The 20,296-nt window shown below is 54.0% G+C and overlaps 2 protein-coding genes across 5 annotated transcripts; one reads left to right on the forward strand and one right to left on the reverse strand.

Annotated features, from left to right (window-relative positions):
* Positions 1–701: 701 nt before the first annotated feature.
* On the forward strand, positions 702–14,265 carry TEAD2 (TEA domain transcription factor 2). Its single transcript, XM_067720000.1, has 12 exons — positions 702–1,760; positions 2,155–2,219; positions 2,687–2,749; positions 3,851–3,862; positions 4,080–4,187; positions 4,283–4,341; positions 6,483–6,547; positions 7,599–7,747; positions 10,107–10,280; positions 11,934–12,095; positions 12,761–12,913; positions 13,455–14,265. Exons 1-12 carry the CDS (start codon positions 1,496–1,498, stop codon positions 13,566–13,568), a joined length of 1,389 nt encoding a protein of 462 aa, XP_067576101.1. The 5' UTR covers positions 702–1,495; the 3' UTR covers positions 13,569–14,265.
* Positions 14,266–14,416: 151 nt separating this feature from the next.
* Positions 14,417–19,252, reverse strand: CD37 (CD37 molecule). 4 transcript variants are annotated; one of them, XM_067719996.1, is made up of 9 exons: positions 19,073–19,252; positions 18,894–18,966; positions 17,844–17,968; positions 17,646–17,720; positions 16,993–17,097; positions 16,120–16,356; positions 15,692–15,775; positions 15,289–15,405; positions 14,417–14,636 (listed from the first exon to the last, which is right to left on the reverse strand). In XM_067719996.1, the coding sequence occupies exons 1-9, from the start codon at positions 19,139–19,141 to the stop codon at positions 14,559–14,561; spliced, it is 963 nt and encodes a 320-aa protein (XP_067576097.1). In that variant the 5' UTR covers positions 19,142–19,252; the 3' UTR covers positions 14,417–14,558. The 4 variants fall into 4 exon arrangements, 3 of the variants coding, with proteins under 3 accessions (XP_067576097.1, XP_067576099.1, XP_067576098.1); XR_010939194.1 differs by having other exon boundaries at positions 14,497–14,636; positions 15,197–15,405; XM_067719998.1 differs by lacking the exon at positions 15,289–15,405.
* Positions 19,253–20,296: the final 1,044 nt, after the last annotated feature.

The following is a 20,296-nucleotide window of genomic DNA, read 5'->3' on the forward strand; positions in this document are numbered from 1 at the left end:
CGCTCGTGACTGAGTCTAAGTGTGGAGTTGGAACTTTTGCCAGAGTTGGGGTGTCTGTTGATGGGTCTGAGTTTGGGAGTGTGCGCCTGGGAGTCGGTGAGGATGGGGGACTGTGGGGGGAATGTCCGTGGAGGTATCGGTTTCAAGTGAGAAAGGGCCCCATGCTTGTTTCTGATCGAATTGGTTTGTGTGTGTCATTTGTGGGCGCCTGGTCCTCCTCATGGAGAAAGGAGGCCTCCTGGGTGGCAGAAGGGGGGGCTACGGTGCTTTCTGGATCTTCGGTCTTGTCTCTTTGGAGGTTTGGGGCCTGGGGCAGGAAATTAGTGGGGACCTTTCTGACTCAGCTCCTCTGTCCCTTTGTCTGGCCACATGGGGGAGAGCTGGGCTGGGATTTTGGCCTACGGGGGTCCTGAATGCCTCAGCGCCACTGGGCTCGGCCAGGGGTCTTTGTCTGTCTGGGCCGGAGCTCCGGGGTCCGAGGAAGGAGGGGGTTGGGGGCCTGGACTCTGGGGTCCTGGGAAAGCTGTGGAAGACGTGGAGCCGCCAGGGAGGCGGGATCTGACTGTATTGGAAAAAGTTTTCCCCTGTTCCCGGCCTCCGGAAAGTCACTGGGAACTTGAGTTGGATCCGAGCCCATGCCGCGGGGCGGGGGGGGGGGGGGGGGGGGGGAAGGGGAGGGAAGGGGCGGGGCCGGGGGCCAGAGAGGAGGCGCCCTCGCTGGCCAGCCCCTCCCCTGATGGGGGTTGTGGGAAACGGGGGGAGGGGACGCCTGGGCCCTTTGTTCTGACTCTCCTGATGGCAGGGCGCCCCTGTCCCCCAGTCTGTGGTTCTGTAGGTCTTTCCTGGTCTTGGCTTGAGTTTGTGCCCTGAGTCTCTGTCCCCTGCCCTCTGGGTCTCTGTCCCCCCGACACTGGGTCTCTGTTCCCTGTCTCTGGGACTCTGTCCTCTCTCTCTAAGTCTCTGTCCCCCTCTCTCTGGATCTCCCCTCAGCCTTACTAGGGCCTGTGCCCCTCCTTCTTTTCTAGCAGCTGCTGCTCACATCCTGGCACCTGTTCTCGGGGTGGGACTGAGAAGATCTCACCCACGTCCCCCTTCCCTGCAAATAGGCTCTGACTCCTGTCTTCTTTAAACCAGTAATCCACACCCAAATTTTCAGCCCTCCTGGACCCTAGTCATTACTCTGGGGTCTTCAAGACTTCATCACAATCCAGGCTCCCCTGAGAACACAGAAGAACGCTCTCACCCTAAGCTTCCCCAGAAATCCAGCCCCTTTCTCCCCCAGGACCCAGGAGTCCAGGCCCCCAGTCTCCTGCTTCCCTCAGATCCAGGAGTTCGGCCTCCAGCCCCCTCCTTTCTCAGACCCAGGGGTCCAGATCCCCAAACCTCTTCTCCCTCAGATCCAAGGGTCTGGGTGCCCCCAGCCTCCTCTCTCAGACCCAGCAGTCTGGACTTCTAGCCCACCCTGCTCTGAGGTCCCTCTGGGTGGGTCAAGGGAATGTTGCTGAACTCTGTGTTCCTCCAGGCCCAGATGGGGGAACCCCGGGCTGGGGCCCCCCTGGACGATGGCAGCGGCTGGACAGGAAGTGAGGAAGGAAGCGAGGAGGGCACTGGCGGCAGTGAGGGGGCGGGGGGAGACGGGGGCCCAGACGCAGAGGGTGTCTGGAGTCCAGACATCGAGCAGAGCTTCCAGGAGGCCCTGGCCATCTACCCACCCTGTGGCCGGCGGAAAATCATCCTGTCCGATGAAGGCAAGATGTATGGTGAGTCCAGCCCGCTCTTTTGCCTTAGCCCCCACTGGTTAATAAAAATATTAAGCAACACTGATGGAGCTCTAAGCACAGTTCACATAAAAGCACATTGTATCCTCAGAATGACTCAGGTAGGAGTTAGCATCACCATTTGCACAAATGAGGAAACCAAGGCCCAGCAAGGCTAAATGATTTGCCTGAGGCCACAAAGAACCAGTATGTGGAGGAACTGGGATTTGAACCCAGGCAGCCTGGCTCCAAAGCCTGCAGTCATAATTCCTCTCCCTTATAGCCCCCGGCTTGCTGTGGACCTCTGGGAAATGTTGCTTCTCTCTCCTCCCCTGGTGTCCTCTCTGTTGGGAAGTTCTGCTGAAGGTCTAACTCTGTTCCATCTTTGACTTTTCAGGTCGGAATGAACTGATTGCCCGCTACATCAAGCTGAGAACAGGGAAGACTCGAACTCGCAAACAGGTCTCAGGACTGCCTTGTGGGCTTCTGTTTGGAGTGGGCTTGTCTTGTCAGGGTCAGCCTACCAGCAGATTCACATTAGAGGAGAGGCTTGTTCGTGTGTTTTTGCCTTTCCTTTTGGCCCCTTTGTTAGTACACTCTAACTGTGCCTATTGTGGTGTAGTTCTCTTAGCAGTTGCATGAGAACTAGAGGGTAAGACAGACCAGAAGAGCCAGAGAGAAAAGGATGGGGAAGAGAAATAAGACCCGGATTTGCTGGGTCTTGGGATGATCAGTAGTGTTATTGAGAAAAGAATAGCCTTTATGGACACATCTGTGTTCTTACGCTCCAAGACAGCTGGCACTTTCTATGTATTTGTTATCTTTCGTGTTTCAGCAGCTCCATGGGACACCTGGAGGGAGGGAAGGGGTACGGGACGCAAGGGGTGAGTGGCTGTGGCCTGAATCTGCTTCTTTGTCACTCCCTTCAGGTCTCTAGTCATATCCAGGTTTTGGCCCGAAGGAAATCGAGGGAAATCCAGTCCAAGCTCAAGGTAGAGGTCAAAGGACCATGGCAGACACCCTGAGAGGGAGGCAGAGACCTTGAGAGGAGGGATAGGGACCCAGAGAGAGGAGGATAGGGACCCAGAGAGAGGGGGACAGAGACCCAGAGAGAGAGGGCAACAGAGGTCCAGAGAAAGAGGGAGAGACCCAGGGTGGGGGACAGAGACCCGGAGATGGGGACAGAGTCACACAGAGGTAGACAGATGAGGGGAACAGAGACCCAAGGTGGGGGTTAGTGGCCCAGCAAGGGGGTGAATAGAGACCCTGGGTAGGAAGAGTGTCATAGAGAGAGGGGGACTGAGATTTAGCTTAGGACAGGCAAGAAGGATGGGTCGTTGGGCCTGTCCTTTGACTACTGCTGTCTTCACCCTCCCTCTCCTCTCCTCCCCTCCCCTCACTGCCTTCTCCCTCTTATGCTGTGAGGATCTCCTCTTTGTCTCCTTCTGGTTCATCTTTCCATGTTGCCTGCCTGCATTTTCTGTGCCCAGAAATCTTCATTTCCTTTTGGAGATGTTCATATCCCTTTTCTTTTTTGCATCCTCTGGATTTCCTGTTCCATCTTGGCCTGAGACCTTCATTTTCTACTCCTCTGAGTATGGGGTCTTTTCTGCCTCTTTCTTAGGACTTGGGGACCACTACTTCCTGTTCTTTTTGTGCCCAGAAGCCTCCCCATCCTTTTTCTTTAAGTCTGAAAACCTTCACTCCCAATCTTTGGTCTTTTGTGGATCTCACTGTCCCCCTCCTTTCTGGGCTGGGAAACCTTCACCATCTCTTCTCTCTGGGTTTAAAAGTCTCATTTCCTGTTGCCTGTGTATTCGGAAGCCTCCACTTCCGGCTCTTTCTGAACCTAGAAACCCTCATTGCTGTCTTTTATTCTGGGCCTGGGAACCCCTTTCCTCCTCTAGGCCTGGCTTTCTCTACTTTCTGTTCTATATTCATCCCTTGCTCCCCCTTCCTTCCATCGCTCAGCTCAGGGTGGCTGGACTATAGGGATTGGGAGGGCAGGAAGGTGGAGTGGGGCAGTCCAGGCCTCATTTCCTAAGTCGTGTTTTCTTTCTTCCTTTGGCACCCTCACCCACCCCCATGGGCAGGCCCTGAATGTGGTAAGTCCCCTTACGCATCCTCCCACCCTCTCCCTTTCCCAGACATTCCTGAGGAGGCCAGGAGGGGCGGGGGGCTGTAGTGAGAGGGATTGGACCCTCACCCAACCCTTCGCCTTGGCTCTGCATCTCTGCGGGCTTGCCCTGCCATGTCATTGTCCCACCCTTCCTGTGTCGACTGGGACTTCCCACTAACATGGACCTCCAACATTTCCTCCAGGACCAGGTTTCCAAGGACAAGGCTTTCCAGACAATGGCCACCATGTCCTCAGCCCAGCTCATCTCAGCACCTTCCCTGCAGGCCAAACTTGGTCCCACCGGTCCTCAGGTGGCCTGGGTTGGGGATTGTGGGGTTCAGGGCTGGAGCGGTGGGGTTGCAGTTTCAACAGGAAATTGATTGAGCCCCCTTCTTTGTCTCTTCAGACCCCAGAGCTTTTCCAGTTTTGGTCGGGGGGTTCTGGGCCCCCCTGGAATGTTCCAGAGTAAGTACTTCCTATTTTGGCTCAGCACCTACTCCCCCTCCCCCCACCTCCAGCCCTCTCTCACCCCATCTTCCAGCTCCCAACTCTTTTGTGAGCATAGATTCTGGAGTCAGGCTATCTGAATTTGAATCCCAGGGAGGAGGCTGGGGCAGTGATCCGGAGAAGAAGACTAGGTCTGAGCTGGGATAGTGAGGAGGGGATGGGGAAGAGAGGAGAAGGAGGGATGGGGCTGGGGCCTGATGGACTGAGGAGGGACGAGGCAAGGGGAGTGCTTGGGGTCTGGCTGGTGACTGGGCTTGGTGGGACCATCCAGAAATGTGCAACCTGGGGAAGGAGTGGATTTGAGGAGGAAATAAGCTCAGCATGGGATTGATGTGATGAATGTGAGGGGGCCTGTAGGATGCCCATGGGGATAATGACCTCCCAGTGAGATTGTCTGGGCCCCAGAGGCTCATGGGAAAGGCTTGTTCTCATCCCATAAAGGTGGTTCTTGGGCCTGAGGGTAGAGCAGGGCTCTTTATCTTCTCTCAGAGTCGGAAGGAAGAAAATGGGCCCCTTTTCAGCTCTGAGAGAGCCTTGAGGGTGACAGGATATGTTTTAAGCCTAGAAGATAGAAAGGGCCCCAGAGGCTCATGGGAAATGGAGTTTTCAGCCCATGGAGGTGGCCGTGGATCCAGGCTGGGAGAGAAAAAAGTTTGCTGGGGAGGTGCTGCTGGATGGGGACACAGGAAAGGGTCAGAACAAGTCCCTGGGGGCTGAAGGAACTACAGGTTTGCAGGGGAGAGGGTTGGGCTGGAAGGAGGGGTGGTTCAGCAACCATCGCACTGGGCATCGGGGTCCCACCTTTTATGGAGCTGATAGTCAAATGGGGGCAACGAATGTTAATTAAATCATCACCTAAATAAACACAAAATTGAAGTGTGTGCCGTAGTGTGGAGAATCAAAACAAGTTCTTGGGTGACGGAGAGAGTTCTGGGGGTTTTTCTGAGGAGGTAACACTGAAGGCCAAGTAGGACTTAGTAAGGTATATAACGGGGTTGGGAATATTTTAGGTAGAGAAAACAGCATGTGCCAAGGCCCTGAGGTGTGAAAGTTTGGGGAGTTCCAGAAACTGAGAGAAGTATTAAGCCATTGGCTGATCAGTCAGATGTTTATTGAGCACCTACGAAGTGCCTGGTACTCTTTTTGTATTGGGGACCCAGCATTGAACAAATTAGAATTCCTGCTTTCGTGGAGCTTATATACTTGGAGAGGGGAGGAGGCAGACAATAAACATATAGATAAATAAATAAGCATTAATAAGAAAAGAATAAATGTGGGAAATAAAGCAGGGTATATATCCTCTTTTTAGACAGGGGTCATGAGAGGCCTCTCTGAGGAGGTGGCATTTGAGCAGTGGCCCTAATGGGTAAGAGGGTAGGGTATTGGGGTTTAGATTTCAGAACTGGGATGGCAAGTACTAGGTTATGGTTTCTGCGGGTTCAGGTCTAAATGTCCATGGAGTTTGTGTCTTTCTGATCCTGATCTTTTGACACTTGGCCTCTGCCTGCCCTCTGACATCTCAGTCTCCTCACCACTATCTCCTGGGCTACCCATAGGTTATTGGCTTCTAGAGCCTTGTTGTCGAATACTGCAGTCACTAGCCACATGTGGTTATTGAAATTTAAGTTAATTAAAATTAAATAAGAATTCACTTCCTTGGGAATTCCCTGGTGGTAGAGTGGTTAGGACTCGGCACTTTCACTGCTGTGGACCGGGTTCAACCCCTGGTTGGGAAGATCCCGCAAGCCACTCAGCGTGGCCAAAAAAAAGAATTCAGTTCCTCAAATATCCTAGCCACATTCATACTCAGTAGTCACAGGTCATGTGCTCAGTAGGCACATGTGGCCGGTGGCTACTGTATTGGATGGCACAGATACAGAACATTTCCATCATCGCAGAAAATTCTATTGGACAGCCCTGCTTTATTTTATTTTATTTTTTAAACATTTATTTTATTGAAGTATAGTTGAGGCTTCAATGAAATGGTGCCCATAATGTACTTGCACAGGGTCTGGCTTGTCATGGCCCCTCAGTAAATGTTAGATGGTACGATTAGCATCTTTCCTTCTTACTGACCCCCAGTTTCCTTTCTCCCTCAGTGTGAAGCCATTCTCGCAGACACCGTTCTCCTTGTCACTGACTCCTCCATCTACTGACCTCCCAGGTAAGAGCCTGTTCCGCACCCTCTCTTGTTTTCCCCTCTCTCTTCTCAGCCCTGATTGTCTTTCCTTCAACCTTCCATTGATCAGGGGATACATTCTTACTGAGATCCAGCTCTCAGGCAGGGCCTGTGGGGGTATGGAAAGATGAGTCACAGAATTTATAGTGGTTAAGAGCCTGGCCTCTGTAGCCAGATCTACTGGGTTTATGGTCTGTCACTTGCTGACCTAAAGGACATCAGGGATATTGATATATTAATCAAGATTCTTTAGCTGCACATGACAGAAACCCAAATCAAGCTAGATGACCAAAAAAAAAAGGGGGGGGGAATTCATTGGTTCAGGTAACTGTTATTTCAGGAGTTATGGCTTCAGGCATGGCTGGATCCAGGGACTCAAATGGTAGCATCAGGACTTGCTTGGGTCTGCTTTCCTCTGTGGTGGCTTCATTCCCAGGCAGGCTCTGCCCACCTGGTAGCAAAGATGGCTTCCAGAAGTCCATGCTGATGTGGTCCTAAGTACTCACATTGGTGAAAGAGAGCTCTCAGTTTCCATAGATTCATCAATTGGGAATGTTTCTGGCTGCAAGTTACAGAATATCCAAATTAACAGTGCCTTAAATAGTAAAGGCTTTAATGATTCCACATAACAAAAAATCTGGAGGTGGGCTGCTCCTGTTCTGGTTCAGCAGCTCAGCAATACCAGAACTGGCATCTCTATAGGTCTCTTGGCCTCTGTTTTATTATCCCAAGATGGCTGTTGTGACTCCAGGCAACACATTCCAAGCAGGACTTGGCCAGAGCCAAAAGCTTTCTCCTCCCAAAGTTCTGTCTTTTTCATTCAGGAAGAAACTCCTTCCCAGAAGCCCCCCAGCAGATTTCCCCTAACGTCTCATTGGCCAGGACTGTGTCACATGGCCACCTCTAGCTGCAAGGGAGGCTGGGAAAGTGAGTATTTAGCTTTTTCAGCTTCTAAGTGGAGGCAGGCAAGAGAGAACAGTGCTTGATATATTCAATAAATGTTAGCAATTATTATTGTTTGTTCTTCTCTCTCTAGGGTACGAGCCCCCCCAAGCCCTCTCACCTCCTGCTTTGCCCCCACCTGCCCCATCACCCCCAGCCTGGCAGGCTCGGGCTCTGGGCACTGCTCGGTTGCAGCTGGTAGAGTTCTCAGCCTTTGTGGAACCTCCGGATGCAGCTGACTCTGTGAGTGAAATTTTGGGATAGTCACTGGGGAGTTTTGGAATGAAGGGGGTTATAAGAAGGGAAAGCATAAAGCAGGGGTTCTCAAATTTTAGCATGTGTCAGAATAACATGGAGGGCTTGTTAAAACACAGATTGCTAGGCCCACCCTTGGAATTTCTGATTCAGTTGTTCTGGTGTAGGATCTGAGAACTTGCATTTCTAACAAGCTCGCAGGTGATGTTGATGCTGCTGGTGCAGGGGCCACACTTTGAGAACTACTAGAATAAAGGAAGTGGAAGGTCATGGGGTCATGGATTGGAAAGGCCAGAGAAATCATCCAAGACATTGTTCATTCATTCAGTAAACATTTTTGAGTGCCTACTGTGTGCCAGGCTTTGGGGTGGATACTGGGAACCTGGAGAAGAAAATCTGTTTCTAGGTGCCAGCTTTCCTGGCCTAGGATGGAGACAGATGCCATATTAGTCAGAGTGGACTGACTGTTAGAAGAAATAACTCCCAACCCTCAGGGACTGAACAACATAGACGTTTCTCACTCATTAACATTTCAGTGTGGCTGGTTGGTAGGAGCCTTCCACACAGTGATTTGGGGAATCCAGGCTTCTTCCATTTTGCGGCTCTGCCATTTTCTAGGGCTTCAGAAGATGCTGCTGGATGCTCTGCATCTGGCTGGCAGATGGTGGAAGGCAGAGAGTCAAGACTTATGCAGGTTTTATGAATCTGGCTTGTAAGTGGCAACTATTAGGTCTGCTCACACCCCATTGGCCAGAACTTAGTCATGTGATCACACCTAACTGCAAAGGAGCCTGGGAAATGTAGTTTAGCTGTGTGAAAAGGAACTGGGATTTGTGAACACAGAGTCTCTGCCATAGTGACCTAAACGCCAGTTGCTGTATACCGTGGTCCTGGTAAAACCCAAGTCAGATGAGGTTAAAACCCTCCCATCTCACTTGGAACAAAAGCTAAAGTCCTTTCAGTTGCCTACAAAGCTCTGGTTGATCTGACCCTCATTCCTGTTCTGATCTTACCTCCTGCCCTCTCACCCTTGTTTACTCTGCTCTGCCACACTGACCTCCATGCCCTTTCTCAAACATGCCAGGCCCACACTTGGTTCAGGGCCGTTGCATCTGGATGTCCTTTCCCCAGATATCCCCATTCTCTCCCTCCATTCATTCAGGCCTTTGCTTGTCTTCTCAGATTGGCTTTCCCAAGTCACTTTATGGAAAATGAGTCTTGCCAGCATTACTATGCTTTATTTTTTCATAGCATATGTCACTCTCTGAAGGTTATATTATCCATGGAATGATTTTTTAAAATTTCTGTCTCTGCCGGTAGCTCCATGAGGTAAGGTAGCCCTGGGACCCAGAATAGTGCCTGCACACAGTAGGTCTCTCGACAGATGTCTGTTGAATAGCAAGTATGTGCTGGGATAGGGGAAGCTCACATTTCTGTGGGTGTACAGAGGAGTAATTATACCTGGGGAGTGAGTGAAGACTTCCCTGAGATGAATTTGCCATGTGCGGAACTGGATGTTTCAGACACAGAGAAACAGCATGAAGTTTTCAGGGAAACAAATAATTGAATATGGTGGGAGTTGGTGAGGCTGCAGATAGGTGGGTAGGTGCTGGTTCTGGAGGAACTGACATTGCCAAGCTGAGTGAGGGACCCAGACTTTGTTTAGAGGGTAATGGGGAACCACGGAAAAGGTAGGGTATAGAGATGCCATCTGATTGCGATCAAGGGAGGCTTTCAGGAAGAGGCAGATTTGGACGGACTTGGGCCTGGAAAGACAGAAGGAGGATTTGTATTGGAAGAGAAGAAGGGGAATATTTTCAAGGTATGGACAGAAGTGATAAGAATAAGAACAGATAGGAAGTCCTGATGTGGGCTCTGTGGATTTCCACCCATCCATCCATCCATCCATCCATGAATACCTATTCAATACAGGGTCAGGTTGAGGGGGTGTGGGCTTTGTCCTAGGGGTACTGGAGAGCCATCGGAGGATTATGAGCAGGAGAGGGCCAGGGTTAGCTCTTTAGCCATGTGAGTGAAGAACTGAAGAGGAGATTGGAGGCTGGGAGGCCAGGGAGAAGGCTGGGGTGAGGGTGGGAGAGGACAGGGCTGTGGGGATGGAGAACAGGGGACAGGGCAGGGAATTGGACAGCAAGGACAGGGCTTGGGGACTGAGATACTGTGGGAGTAAAGGGGCAGCAGGGAGTGGGGACAGTGCCTGAGAGCTGGGCCCAGTGGAACAACAAGCAGGAGCTGTGGCGATGGTGACGGGGTGTGGGATGGGCTTGGGCAGCGAGGGCTGGGGGTCCAGCCCATCTCCCACTCCTCACCCGTGGCTGTCCCTCCTCAGTACCAGAGGCACCTGTTTGTACATATCAGCCAGCACTGCCCCAGCCCTGGAGCGCCCCCCCTCGAGAGTGTGGACGTCCGGCAGATCTATGACAAATTCCCTGAGAAAAAGGGTGGTCTGCGGGAGCTGTATGATCGTGGGCCCCCCCACGCCTTCTTCCTGGTCAAGTTCTGGGTGAGTTCCACCACCAAAAACAAAAGTGCTCACAAGTCACGTGGCCTCCTAGCTAAGGCCACTGGCTCTAACGGAGAGTCTCAGGACTTACCAGGTCAGCCTGGGCCTTACCAGTCCTCATGGCTCAGAGTGTCAGCCCCCTCAGCAGCAAGGAACACCAAGGAGTTTTGGATGGGACCAGTGCAGGTGTGGAGACCTCCAGCCTCCCCAGGTCCCACTAGGCTTTGCCACACCCAGTCACGCAACTTATACGGCCCTGGGGATTTGCTTGTGACATTTCAGACTTCCCTGTGTCCCACCTGACCACACCAAACCTTGTTGCTAAGGAATGGCTCCTTCCCCTTAGCAAATGAATCCTGGAGTGTTTGGTCTCTAAAGAGGGGACGAGGCGTTACTGGGTTTCACCAGACCCTGTTGCTAAGAATGTCCGGCCTTGAGGAAGGGACTGAAGGAGCTGGGGAGTGGCTTTGTAAAGTCCTGTATTTATTTAGCAGTCATTTATTGAGCACTTAATGTATATAAGCCCTGAGCCAGGTATGTAATTGTGAATAAGAGGGTTTCTTAGGCTTATTTGGTGTGGTGTCCAGTACAATGACTGATGCTATATATAGGGGTTCAATCAATATTTGAATGTTTAGGTGGTGCTAACTCTTGTGGTAACCAGGGCTGTGGAGGGATATACGTAGTCTTCGAGAAGGAAAGCCCGTAGCTTCCATGGTTATGAAGCATTCTGGTATGTGATGTGGCGGCCTGAGACGGCTCTGAGGATGTGCTGCTGAAGTTTTAGGCATTGTTAGGGCTTAAGACACGCCTCACAAGGTCCCAGGTCTGGAGAGCAACCCTTCAGAAGCTCAGTATGTGAAGGGCTGCAGGGGAGTGGCCGGGAAGGCCTTCTGTTTTCTTCAGCTTCACAAGGCCCTGTTGCCAGGGTGATGGATGGAGTCAGGCCTCTGAGGAGAGCACTAAACCACCCTGGAGAATGACCTGACCAAGTCAGCAACTACAGTTAGGAAAAGGAAGAGAGATGCCTCCTGGGAAGGTGACCAAGTGGCTCAGACCAAAGATGTGATGGGGTCTTAGGCTTCATTAGGCTCCACTTGGCCTAATGGACTGTCTTCCAATTGGCCACTGGGGTCATGAAGGGATCTGACACCTGAGAATTGGCTGAAAGGGCCTGGGAGAGTTTTCTAGAGAGGAGTCAGGCTTCCCCAGACCTCACCATGCCCCATTGCTAGGGAATAGCCACTTGTCTTAGCAACCAGGGTCAGGAAGGGCCCTGAGGGAGAGCCTCTGGTTGCTAGGGAATAGCTGCCTCCTTAGTAACCAGGCCCTTGGAAGGGGCTGAACACCTGAGTTGGGGGTTTCAGGAGAAAAAGTTGAATTCCAGGGCCTCCTTGGTGGGGAAGTTACTGAGGAGAGAGGGTCAGGACCATGGGGGACCCAGACATGTTTAACACTGATGGAAGGAACGGTGGGTCTTCTCCAGAAACTGGCCCATGGAGAGGTGGGGACTTTAAATGTTGAGGAAAAGAGATGGGCAACTGCAGGGCAATGGGTGACACCAGGCCATGAAGCACAGTTCCCACTTTAGAAGAGTCCCCATTGTTGATAAGGGACACCCCCTCCAACTTACCTGTGCCTCCCCATCCCCAGGCGGACCTGAATTGGGGCCCGAGTGGCGAGGAGGTGGGGGCCGGCGGTAGCAGTGGTGGCTTCTATGGAGTGAGCAGCCAGTACGAGAGCCTGGAGCACATGACCCTCACCTGTTCCTCCAAGGTCTGCTCCTTTGGCAAGCAGGTGGTGGAGAAGGTGGAGGTGAGGCTGGAGGGGTGGAGCTCTGGGCGGGTGAGTGCCCAGCCACCTGCCACTTTGGGGGTGCAGACTAAATGGACTGGGAGCCACGACAGCTCAGGCCTTTGGGGGTCTGCATGGTGGGTGGGGGGTGTCCTAACCTCTTTAATGCACGGGCTTAGAGCTAATACGGAGTTCCAAAGTGATGTGTAGAGGTCACTTTGAGGGTTTAAAGATACTGTGTGGTACAGAGATTTACAGTCACTAAGATTCAGAAGGTTCTTGTGGATTTGGAGGAGTCCGTAGGGCAAGGAGGTTCAAGGGTCACACTTAGGGGTTGCGGAGGGCTTGAGGGGGCTCTCAAGTACAGAGGTCAAATAGACTTTGGAGATCTCATGGAGGGTCTTTGGAGGGTTTGAGGGTATCTGAGGGCCTGGAGGGTTTTGAGGGTTCAGAGCACAGCTTTGAGGGGCTGGAGGGGTCCCTAGTTCCAGGCTCAGTGAGCCTGAGCTGGGTACCCAAGGGTTCAGGGTCCCATCTTTGGTCACTGTGGATGGGGCAATGGGGGGAAGATGGCAGTGGGGAGTGGGTGTGGCATCTGAGAGGTGGCGTGGAGTGGGATTCAATTCCTGGGGTGACCCCTGTGTCTTTGAGTCACTGTCCTCTCCACTCCCTGTCCCCTGGTTCAGACGGAGCGTGCCCAGCTGGAGGACGGGAGGTTCGTGTACCGCCTACTGCGCTCACCCATGTGTGAGTACCTGGTGAATTTTCTGCACAAGCTGCGGCAGCTGCCTGAGCGCTATATGATGAACAGTGTCCTGGAGAACTTCACCATCCTCCAGGTGATGCGCTGGTGCTGGGCCTGAGCAGGGACCCTGATATGGAGGGGAGTGCCTGCAACAGACCCGCAGCCTAGGGACCCTTTACCTGGGAAACTGACACAGTGGGGACCTCACACTTGACCCTTAGCTTAGGGGACCCGTTTACCCAGGGAACTGTTATGGTGGGGATTCCACAGCATTCTCATAAAAGGGAAATTGACCTGGAGGACACCCCACAGTGGATCTTCAGCCTAGGGGACCCCCTTCACAGGGAACCTAACCTTAGCCCAGGGAACATGATATGGTAGAATCTCCTTTAACTTTGGGAAGTATGATGTGGTGGGGACCCCCTTGACCCTATAATGTGATATAGCATCTGATGTGAGGCCCCTCCCTACTGACCCTGAGACCTAGAACCTGGCATGTTGGCATCCCATCTACCTGGGGGAACATGACATGGTGGGGATCCCTTTCTTGGGTATCCCATGATTCCTCGGGCAGGGCACAGTGTTCCCTGCCCTCCCTTCTAAGCATAAACCCCTTCTCCTGGCCTCCTTGGCAGGTGGTGACAAACAGAGACACTCAGGAACTGCTGCTCTGCACCGCCTATGTCTTCGAGGTCTCCACCAGTGAGCGGGGGGCCCAGCACCACATTTACCGCCTGGTCAGGGACTGAAGGGGGACCCCAGAAGTGGCTCACCCCCGGAATACCCTCCTCCCAGGAAGGACCTCCAGCGTTCCTCACGTTTCTTACTTGGTGGGGGGGTGGGGGTGGGTGGGCTGCTCCCTCTTAGGACCTTAAAAGCTGAGTGGTGAGTTGAATGGGCTGGGACTGAGGGGAAAGGATGGATCCTGATATTGGGACCTCACAGGGGTGTCTGAAAGGACAGATCACTCCAGAGCATTTGACACTGGGGACAGAAGTGAGACAACCGGTGGGACAGCACTCGTTTCTGTCTCTGACAGGCATCCTCCCCCTTCTCTGTTGTGGAAGTCTTGGAGAGCCCCAGTTACACATTGGCTTGTCCCTCTCTGTTTTTCAGCACCCCCCTTCTTCCCAATCTGCCTCTCCTTACCAGCCCCATCCCAGGACCCTGATATTGAATTTTGAAGGTTAACCCTTTCTGTGCAGGAGTAGAGCCAGGTGGGCCCTGGAAATATTTTTTTTTTTTTAATATAACAAGAGATATTTATAAGTGGGTATTAGGGTCGTGACTTTTTCTCAGCTGGGCAAGCAGTGGGGTGAGGCTTTTAAGTCTCATGTCCTCTTCTAAATGAGCCGTGGGGCTAGACTGTGTTGCCTCCTTCTCCTCCCCTCCCCCCAAAGTGTGTTGGTTTGTGTTTTGACAGAGGATAAAGCTATTTTACCAAAACGCAGGGGATTTATTTGGCGTTTGGGCTAAAAATAATCTAGTGGGAGGTGGTAGGCCGACAGAAGAGGCAAAGAAATGAGGTGTCTTTAGGGGCAGGAAGCTGGTGGCCGGAAACCCCAGGTCCCCCGGGAGAGGTGACAACAGCGGGTCAGGCAGACCTCTGGGTCCCCGAGGGGAATGAGGGCTCAATGGCTGGGACCAGCTGGGGATTAAACAAATATTTACAGGCGACAGGGAACTAAATGCCCAGGGCACTTGAGGGGGGCGGGGCAGGGCTTCGGGAAGGTCGGGGCCTATCGGTACCGAGCGAGCCGATCGTAGACGTGGTCCAGGTTTCTGCACAGGAATATGGAGAGCGTCATGAAGCTGAGCTATAGAGAAAGGAGACGCGGTCAGAGAGGTCGAGGGGGTGCCGGGGAGAGTTGGGGGTCCCCAGGGAAAAAACCTAGGGGGTGGGGCCAGGGGAAGAAAATAAGGGCCCGCGAGTTGGGCGGGGCTGCGTCATGGGAGGTGTGGAGAAGGGAGTAGGTAGGAGATGGGCGGGACTACAGGGAGAACTGGGCCTGGTCGTGAAAGACTGTCAGGGACGGGAGTTTGGAGAATATGGCGGAATTAAGGGTAAAAGGGCTAGAGGTCATTGGGTAGGACACCAAAGGGCGGGCCGGGGAGGGGTGGGAGCGGAGTTGAAGCAGGAAGGAATAGGGTGGGGTAGAGGGAATCCAGCTGCGTCTAGCATAGGTCTAGAGTCTGAGAAGCCGCGTGATCCGGAGAAAGCCCAAAGTCCTTTATTCCGGAGGCTTATCTATCTCGCCCTCCGTCTCGGCCTCTAATTCCATCTCGGCCTCCATCTCCGCGCCTACACTCCCGATCTCAGGTTGTTCCTCGTCTTGATCCCAAAGGGGCCAGGGCCCCAGAGCCATGGGCAGCTTACCCTGCGGGGCCTTGTCCCCCCAGTTAGGGCAGGCACCGCCATGCCCCAGCCAACCCACAGACTGCCGCTACGCCCGCTGCTGCTCAGCACACCATAGCGCCTGCCGCTGCCATCGGTGCTCGGGCCGGGCCCGCAGTTCGAACCTGCGGCTGGCGTTCCCGGTGGAGCATGCTGCGTGGTAGTAGCAGGCCCAGCCCCGCCATACTCACCTGAGGGGAAAGGGGAGGGATATTGCGGCCAATAGCAGGAGGATGATATGCCAAGGAGGACCAATGGGAGCCTCGCGAGGAAGGGTGGGAACGCCTGCTCCCTCCGCGCAACCAATCAGGGCTCACAGAGGCTAGGTCTCCTCCCTCGTCCCAGGTGGAGCCTCAGGAGGGCCTGGATTGGCTGACGCTGTACCACGCATGAGCCTTTCCCTGAGAGAATGGTTGGACGCGCAATTTGGGGCGGGGCCATCTAGACCAATCGCGAGTGGGGGCGGGACCAGATTACCTCAAGTAGACCCACGCCGAGACAAATGCCCACTATGGAGATGAGGTTGTTGTGCAACCACTTCTGGAGGCTCTGTGCGCAGCCCTGGGGATATAGGGGAGAGGTTACAGGTAGGGTTCTTTGGGGGATTCGCCCTCAAGCCTGGGCCCACTGTTCTCCTCCGCCCAGCCCTAACCCTTCTTTCAGGTACCGCCCCCCTTCCCTAGTTATCAGGGTTCTCTAGTCTCTCCGCTTCGGACGGTCCAAGCCTTCCCCCTCCCCAGGCATCAGCGTTCCAGATCCTGCCCTTTCGCCTAGGCCTTTTCTTTAGGCCCCGCCCTTCAAAAGACCCCGCCCCTTGGAGCTCTGCCCCTCTTGTAGTACCTCCCTTTCTCGTAGCTCCACCCTGTCAGGTCCCTCCCACGTCCTGCGCTCCAAATCCTCCCCACCTCACGGTAGATGTAGCTGTTCGCGGGGACCAAGCAAATGTCTGCATTGTGTCGGGGCCGCGCCAGTTGTCCGAGCCCGCTGAACTGAGGGAAGGAGATCTTATCGAAGATTGCGGAGTCGTTGGTCGCCGATGAGTTATAGCAGGAGCAGGGCACGCGAGGCCCTCTCGATTCGTTGCTCCTCAGGCTGGGGATACGGAACCAGTCCTCAGGAGATTTCCAGCCGCAGCAGCGCAGCTAGGAGAGGGACAAGAGTCAGAGGAACAGGGGCTGGAGGGATGCAAGATGCTTTGGGGGATCAGGGGACTGGGTGATGGGTATGAGGTCATACTGGGGAGTAGAGGGCTAAGTGGTGGGTGCAGGGTGGGGGACTGTGAGCTGGGCTGGGGTCATGGCAGGGCCAGGAGACATTAGGCGAACATGAGGTTGGGAGAGACAAGTCACGGGGGTAGGGGTCATGGGGCCCGGGGGAGGAACTGCAGAATCGTGCTGTGGACTGAAGAGTGGATAGGCAGTACAATTCGGCCTCAGGGAGGGGACATGTGAGTGACCAGGGAATGGAGTCTCACTTGGGCCGGGTCCCTTGGGAACCAGAGTCACTATTGGGCAGGGAGTGGGGTCACGCTAGGGCCTTGGGGCTGAGGGTGGAGTCTTGTCGAGGCGGGGGGCGGAGCCACTGCAGGAGCTGGGAGCTGGGGCACTGGGCCACGTCGCCGCGGCTGGAGGTGGAGTAGGTGAGTAGGGTTACTTTAGGGTCCTAGAGCTGGGGGCTCGGGTCGCGTCGGGGCCAAGTCTCTTCCAGGCAGTGGGCGGAGCCACGTCAGAGTCCCAGAGCTAGAGGGAGGGATTCTGGTGGGTGGGGGCCTCACGCACCTGAAACTGCACGTAGTCCCAGCTCTCCTCCGCAGCCGTCTCCTCCGGATGGGCGCGGTAGGTTTGGATCGTCTTCAGCACGACGTTCTTCACTTTCCGCTCCAGCTGATAGGCCGAGAGTGAGGATGAACCACCACCTGCCTCCCCACCGCCATCTGCCCCAACCCACTCCAGCCACTCCGTGGCTGTCTTAGCCTCAGGTAGTCCCTGAGCATCTTCAGGTCGGCCTCGGTTTTTCGCTGAATGGCTAGCTATGTCTCTATCCCTCAAAATCTCTCTCTCTCTGCCTGTTTCTATCGTCTGTCTTTCCGTTTCTCCACTATCTCCCATGATCTTATTCGGTTTCTGTCTCTTTCTCGGAACCTACTGTTTCTCTGAGGTTTGTTTGTTTGTTTTCCTGCTTCCTTTTGGATTTGTGTCTCTCTTCCTCTGTCCGTGTCGGTGAGTCTCTCTGGCCCTCCCTGTCTCTAGCTCCTTCTCTGTGTCTCTCTGCTAGTCTCTGCATCTGTCTCTGTCTTTCCGTATCTCTGTTTCTTTCTGTCTTCTCTATCTCTGTTATTTCTCTTTGTCTATGTCAGCCCCTGTCTGCCTTTGTTTCTGTCTCTTTCTACCACCCACTAGCTGGGGTTGGCGGGGGGAGAAGGGGAACTCACCTGGACCTTCTGAGTGGAGATGAGGATTCCCAGGGTGATCTGTGTGGCAAACAGGAGCAGCAGTGTCCCAAAATACTGGGGAGAGGCAGAGTGGAGAGGTCAGGCTGAATCCCTCCGCAGGATGAAGGAGCTGCCAGGGCTCTATTTGAGGGCAAGATGTGAATGAGCCTAGGGATGGAGGGGGGAAGGGGCACTCACCAGGCCCAGGAGGCAGCGGAACTCCTTCAGGGCCCCCACACAGCCCAGGAGGGCAAGGCCCATGGTGAGGATTCCTGAGATGGCCAGGGCCTTGGACCAGATCTGCAAGGGCATGAAGGACAAGCCTGGGGGAGGTGAGAGGCAGTGACGTTTGGCTCCATGTGCACAGCTCCAGGCAGCCCCATTCCATACCCACACACCACCCAAGCGGGGGACAGTAACCTGGGGGACCTCTTCCTGGGCTCCTGGCATCCTTTTCTCTGAGTTTCTGTCCCTGTCCCACCCTGAATCTCTCTATCCCTTTTCTTCTGGGATTCTCTCCACCTCTCTCTGTGGGTCTCTGTCCCTCTCTCTCTTTGGATCTCTGTTCCCTTCTTTCTAGATCTCTGTCCCTCTTTCTTCCTGGTCTCTGTCTTTCCCTCTTGTTCTCAGTCTCTCTTTCCTCCGTCAGCTCCTACCCACCCCCAATAGTTTCAGCCCCATCATTTGTTCTGTGACACTGGATCAGCCATCTAAACCTCCCTGAGACCTAGGGAATAATGTTATCTATTTCCTAGGGTTGTTTTGAGCAACACATGGGAGGCATGTGTTCAACTGGTCCTCTACACAGGGCGAACACATTATATATGAGCCATTAGGATTTTGACTATTACCCCATTGTTATTTTCCTACAATTATTATTAGTCTTGATCTGTTCTTTTACTTCCTTGCTGTGTGACATCCAGTAAGTGTCTTCCCCTCTCTGAGCCTCAAGAGAGGGAAGATTTATGGGAGAATCTGATGAGCCTCTGCCCAAGATCTGACACCTAGGAAGTGTCTGAGAAATGGCCATTATTATTACTGGTATGCACAACTCATTTGCCAGAGGAAGAAGCTGAGGCTCGGAGAGTTATGGCAGTAGAAAGTGGTGGAGCAAAGCCTGCGATCAGAACAGGGAGTTGGGCACCATGGGCCTCCCTGGGTTGAGGGAGACCACAGGAGGTCCTTGGAAGGGAGCCCAGTTCATGCCTGCTCCAGGAAGGCCCACCCGGACTGCCCCAGCTCCCTTACCCACAAAGGACACGAAGCTGGTCTTGTCGATGAGTATCCAGATGCCGAAGCAGAAAATAAGGCTGCCTAGGACCTGGGGAGAGGAGAGGAGAGCATGGCCGGTGGGCGAAGGGGGGTTTGAGATTGGGCAGCTGCGGCAGGGGCTGGGGCCTGGGCTGGGGAGCTGGGAGGCAACTCACGAAGAAGAAGAGGTTGAAAACGAAGAGGAGGTACTTGATGAGGCTGAGGCAGCTGTCCTGGGCTGACATCTTCTCCTAGAGGTGTGAGAGAACAGTGGGAGGGACAGGACAGAAGGGGTGGTGGCAGTAGGGGGACGCAGGCCTGAGAGAGAGATAGGGAGAGGCCGAGAGAGAAGAGAAAGGAAGAACTCAGAGAAAGAGGAAGTTCCAGGGGCAGAGCCCCACCCCCTCCCTTTACATGCGAGGTGACTTTCTTCTGTGTCTCTGTCCCCATCTCGCTCACCTGCCCCACTGGGATGCACACACCAGTACCTGAGGGGCCTTGGAATTGGTGGGCACCGAGGACACACCAGGCAGTTCTTCCCAGGTCTCCATGGCTCAGGCTGGGGGGCGCGCAGGGAACCCTGATCTACTTGTACCCACCTACTCTGGGCACCAGGACCCCAGGCCGGCCCTGGACAGCCGCCGGCCTCACAGACACTCTGACCTCACCGCCTGCAAAGCTCTGCCATCTCTGCATTCATCTCTGTCCCCGCTTCCTGGCCCTCCCAGTTTCTTGTCCTCCTCTCTCTCGGTCTCTGTTCTTTTCTCTCTGGATCTTTATCCTCTCTTTACCTCTGGGTCTCTGTCCCCTTCCACCCCAGGTCTCTATCCTTTCCCTGTCTGGTTTCTGGCCCCTTATCTATGTGCCTGCCCTTCTTTCTCTGTTCATCTACCCCCTTCCCCCACCTTCCCGACATTGCCCCTCTCTCGGAGTCTGCATCCTGTTCTTGGCAGCAAGTGTAGACCAAGGTCCTCCCACGTGCTGGGCCAGGGGCTGCGCACCTGGGGGAAGTGAAAGTGCTGCAGGTCCCAAGTGGGAAGGTCCCCAGTGTGAGGGGGTGACTTGGCGGTACCAGAACACCCAGAGCGGAAGCTGAGCCTCAGGCAGTACTTCCTGCTTCTGCAGTGAGGCCCCTAGAGGGGCAGGCCCCACGGGAGTCAGGATTGAGCCCAGGACCTTGGCCATTAGATCCGGGTGTGCAGTACCTGATTCTCTAGGCCCGAGCCCTGCAGCTAGCAGCCTTTGAGGTCTCCCCTGATGCCCTGCAGGCTCCTCAATTTTGTCAAGTCCTAAACGCCTCATGGATTTTTAACATCATGGATGCTCCTACCATCTTGACATCCACCCAGGCCCTGGAAAACCAGACCTTCTTAGAGACCCAGTACCCTCTCTTTCTTCTG

The sequence above is a fragment of the Pseudorca crassidens genome, chromosome 20 (assembly GCF_039906515.1).
Source record: "Pseudorca crassidens isolate mPseCra1 chromosome 20, mPseCra1.hap1, whole genome shotgun sequence".
Classification (NCBI taxonomy): domain Eukaryota; kingdom Metazoa; phylum Chordata; class Mammalia; order Artiodactyla; family Delphinidae; genus Pseudorca; species Pseudorca crassidens.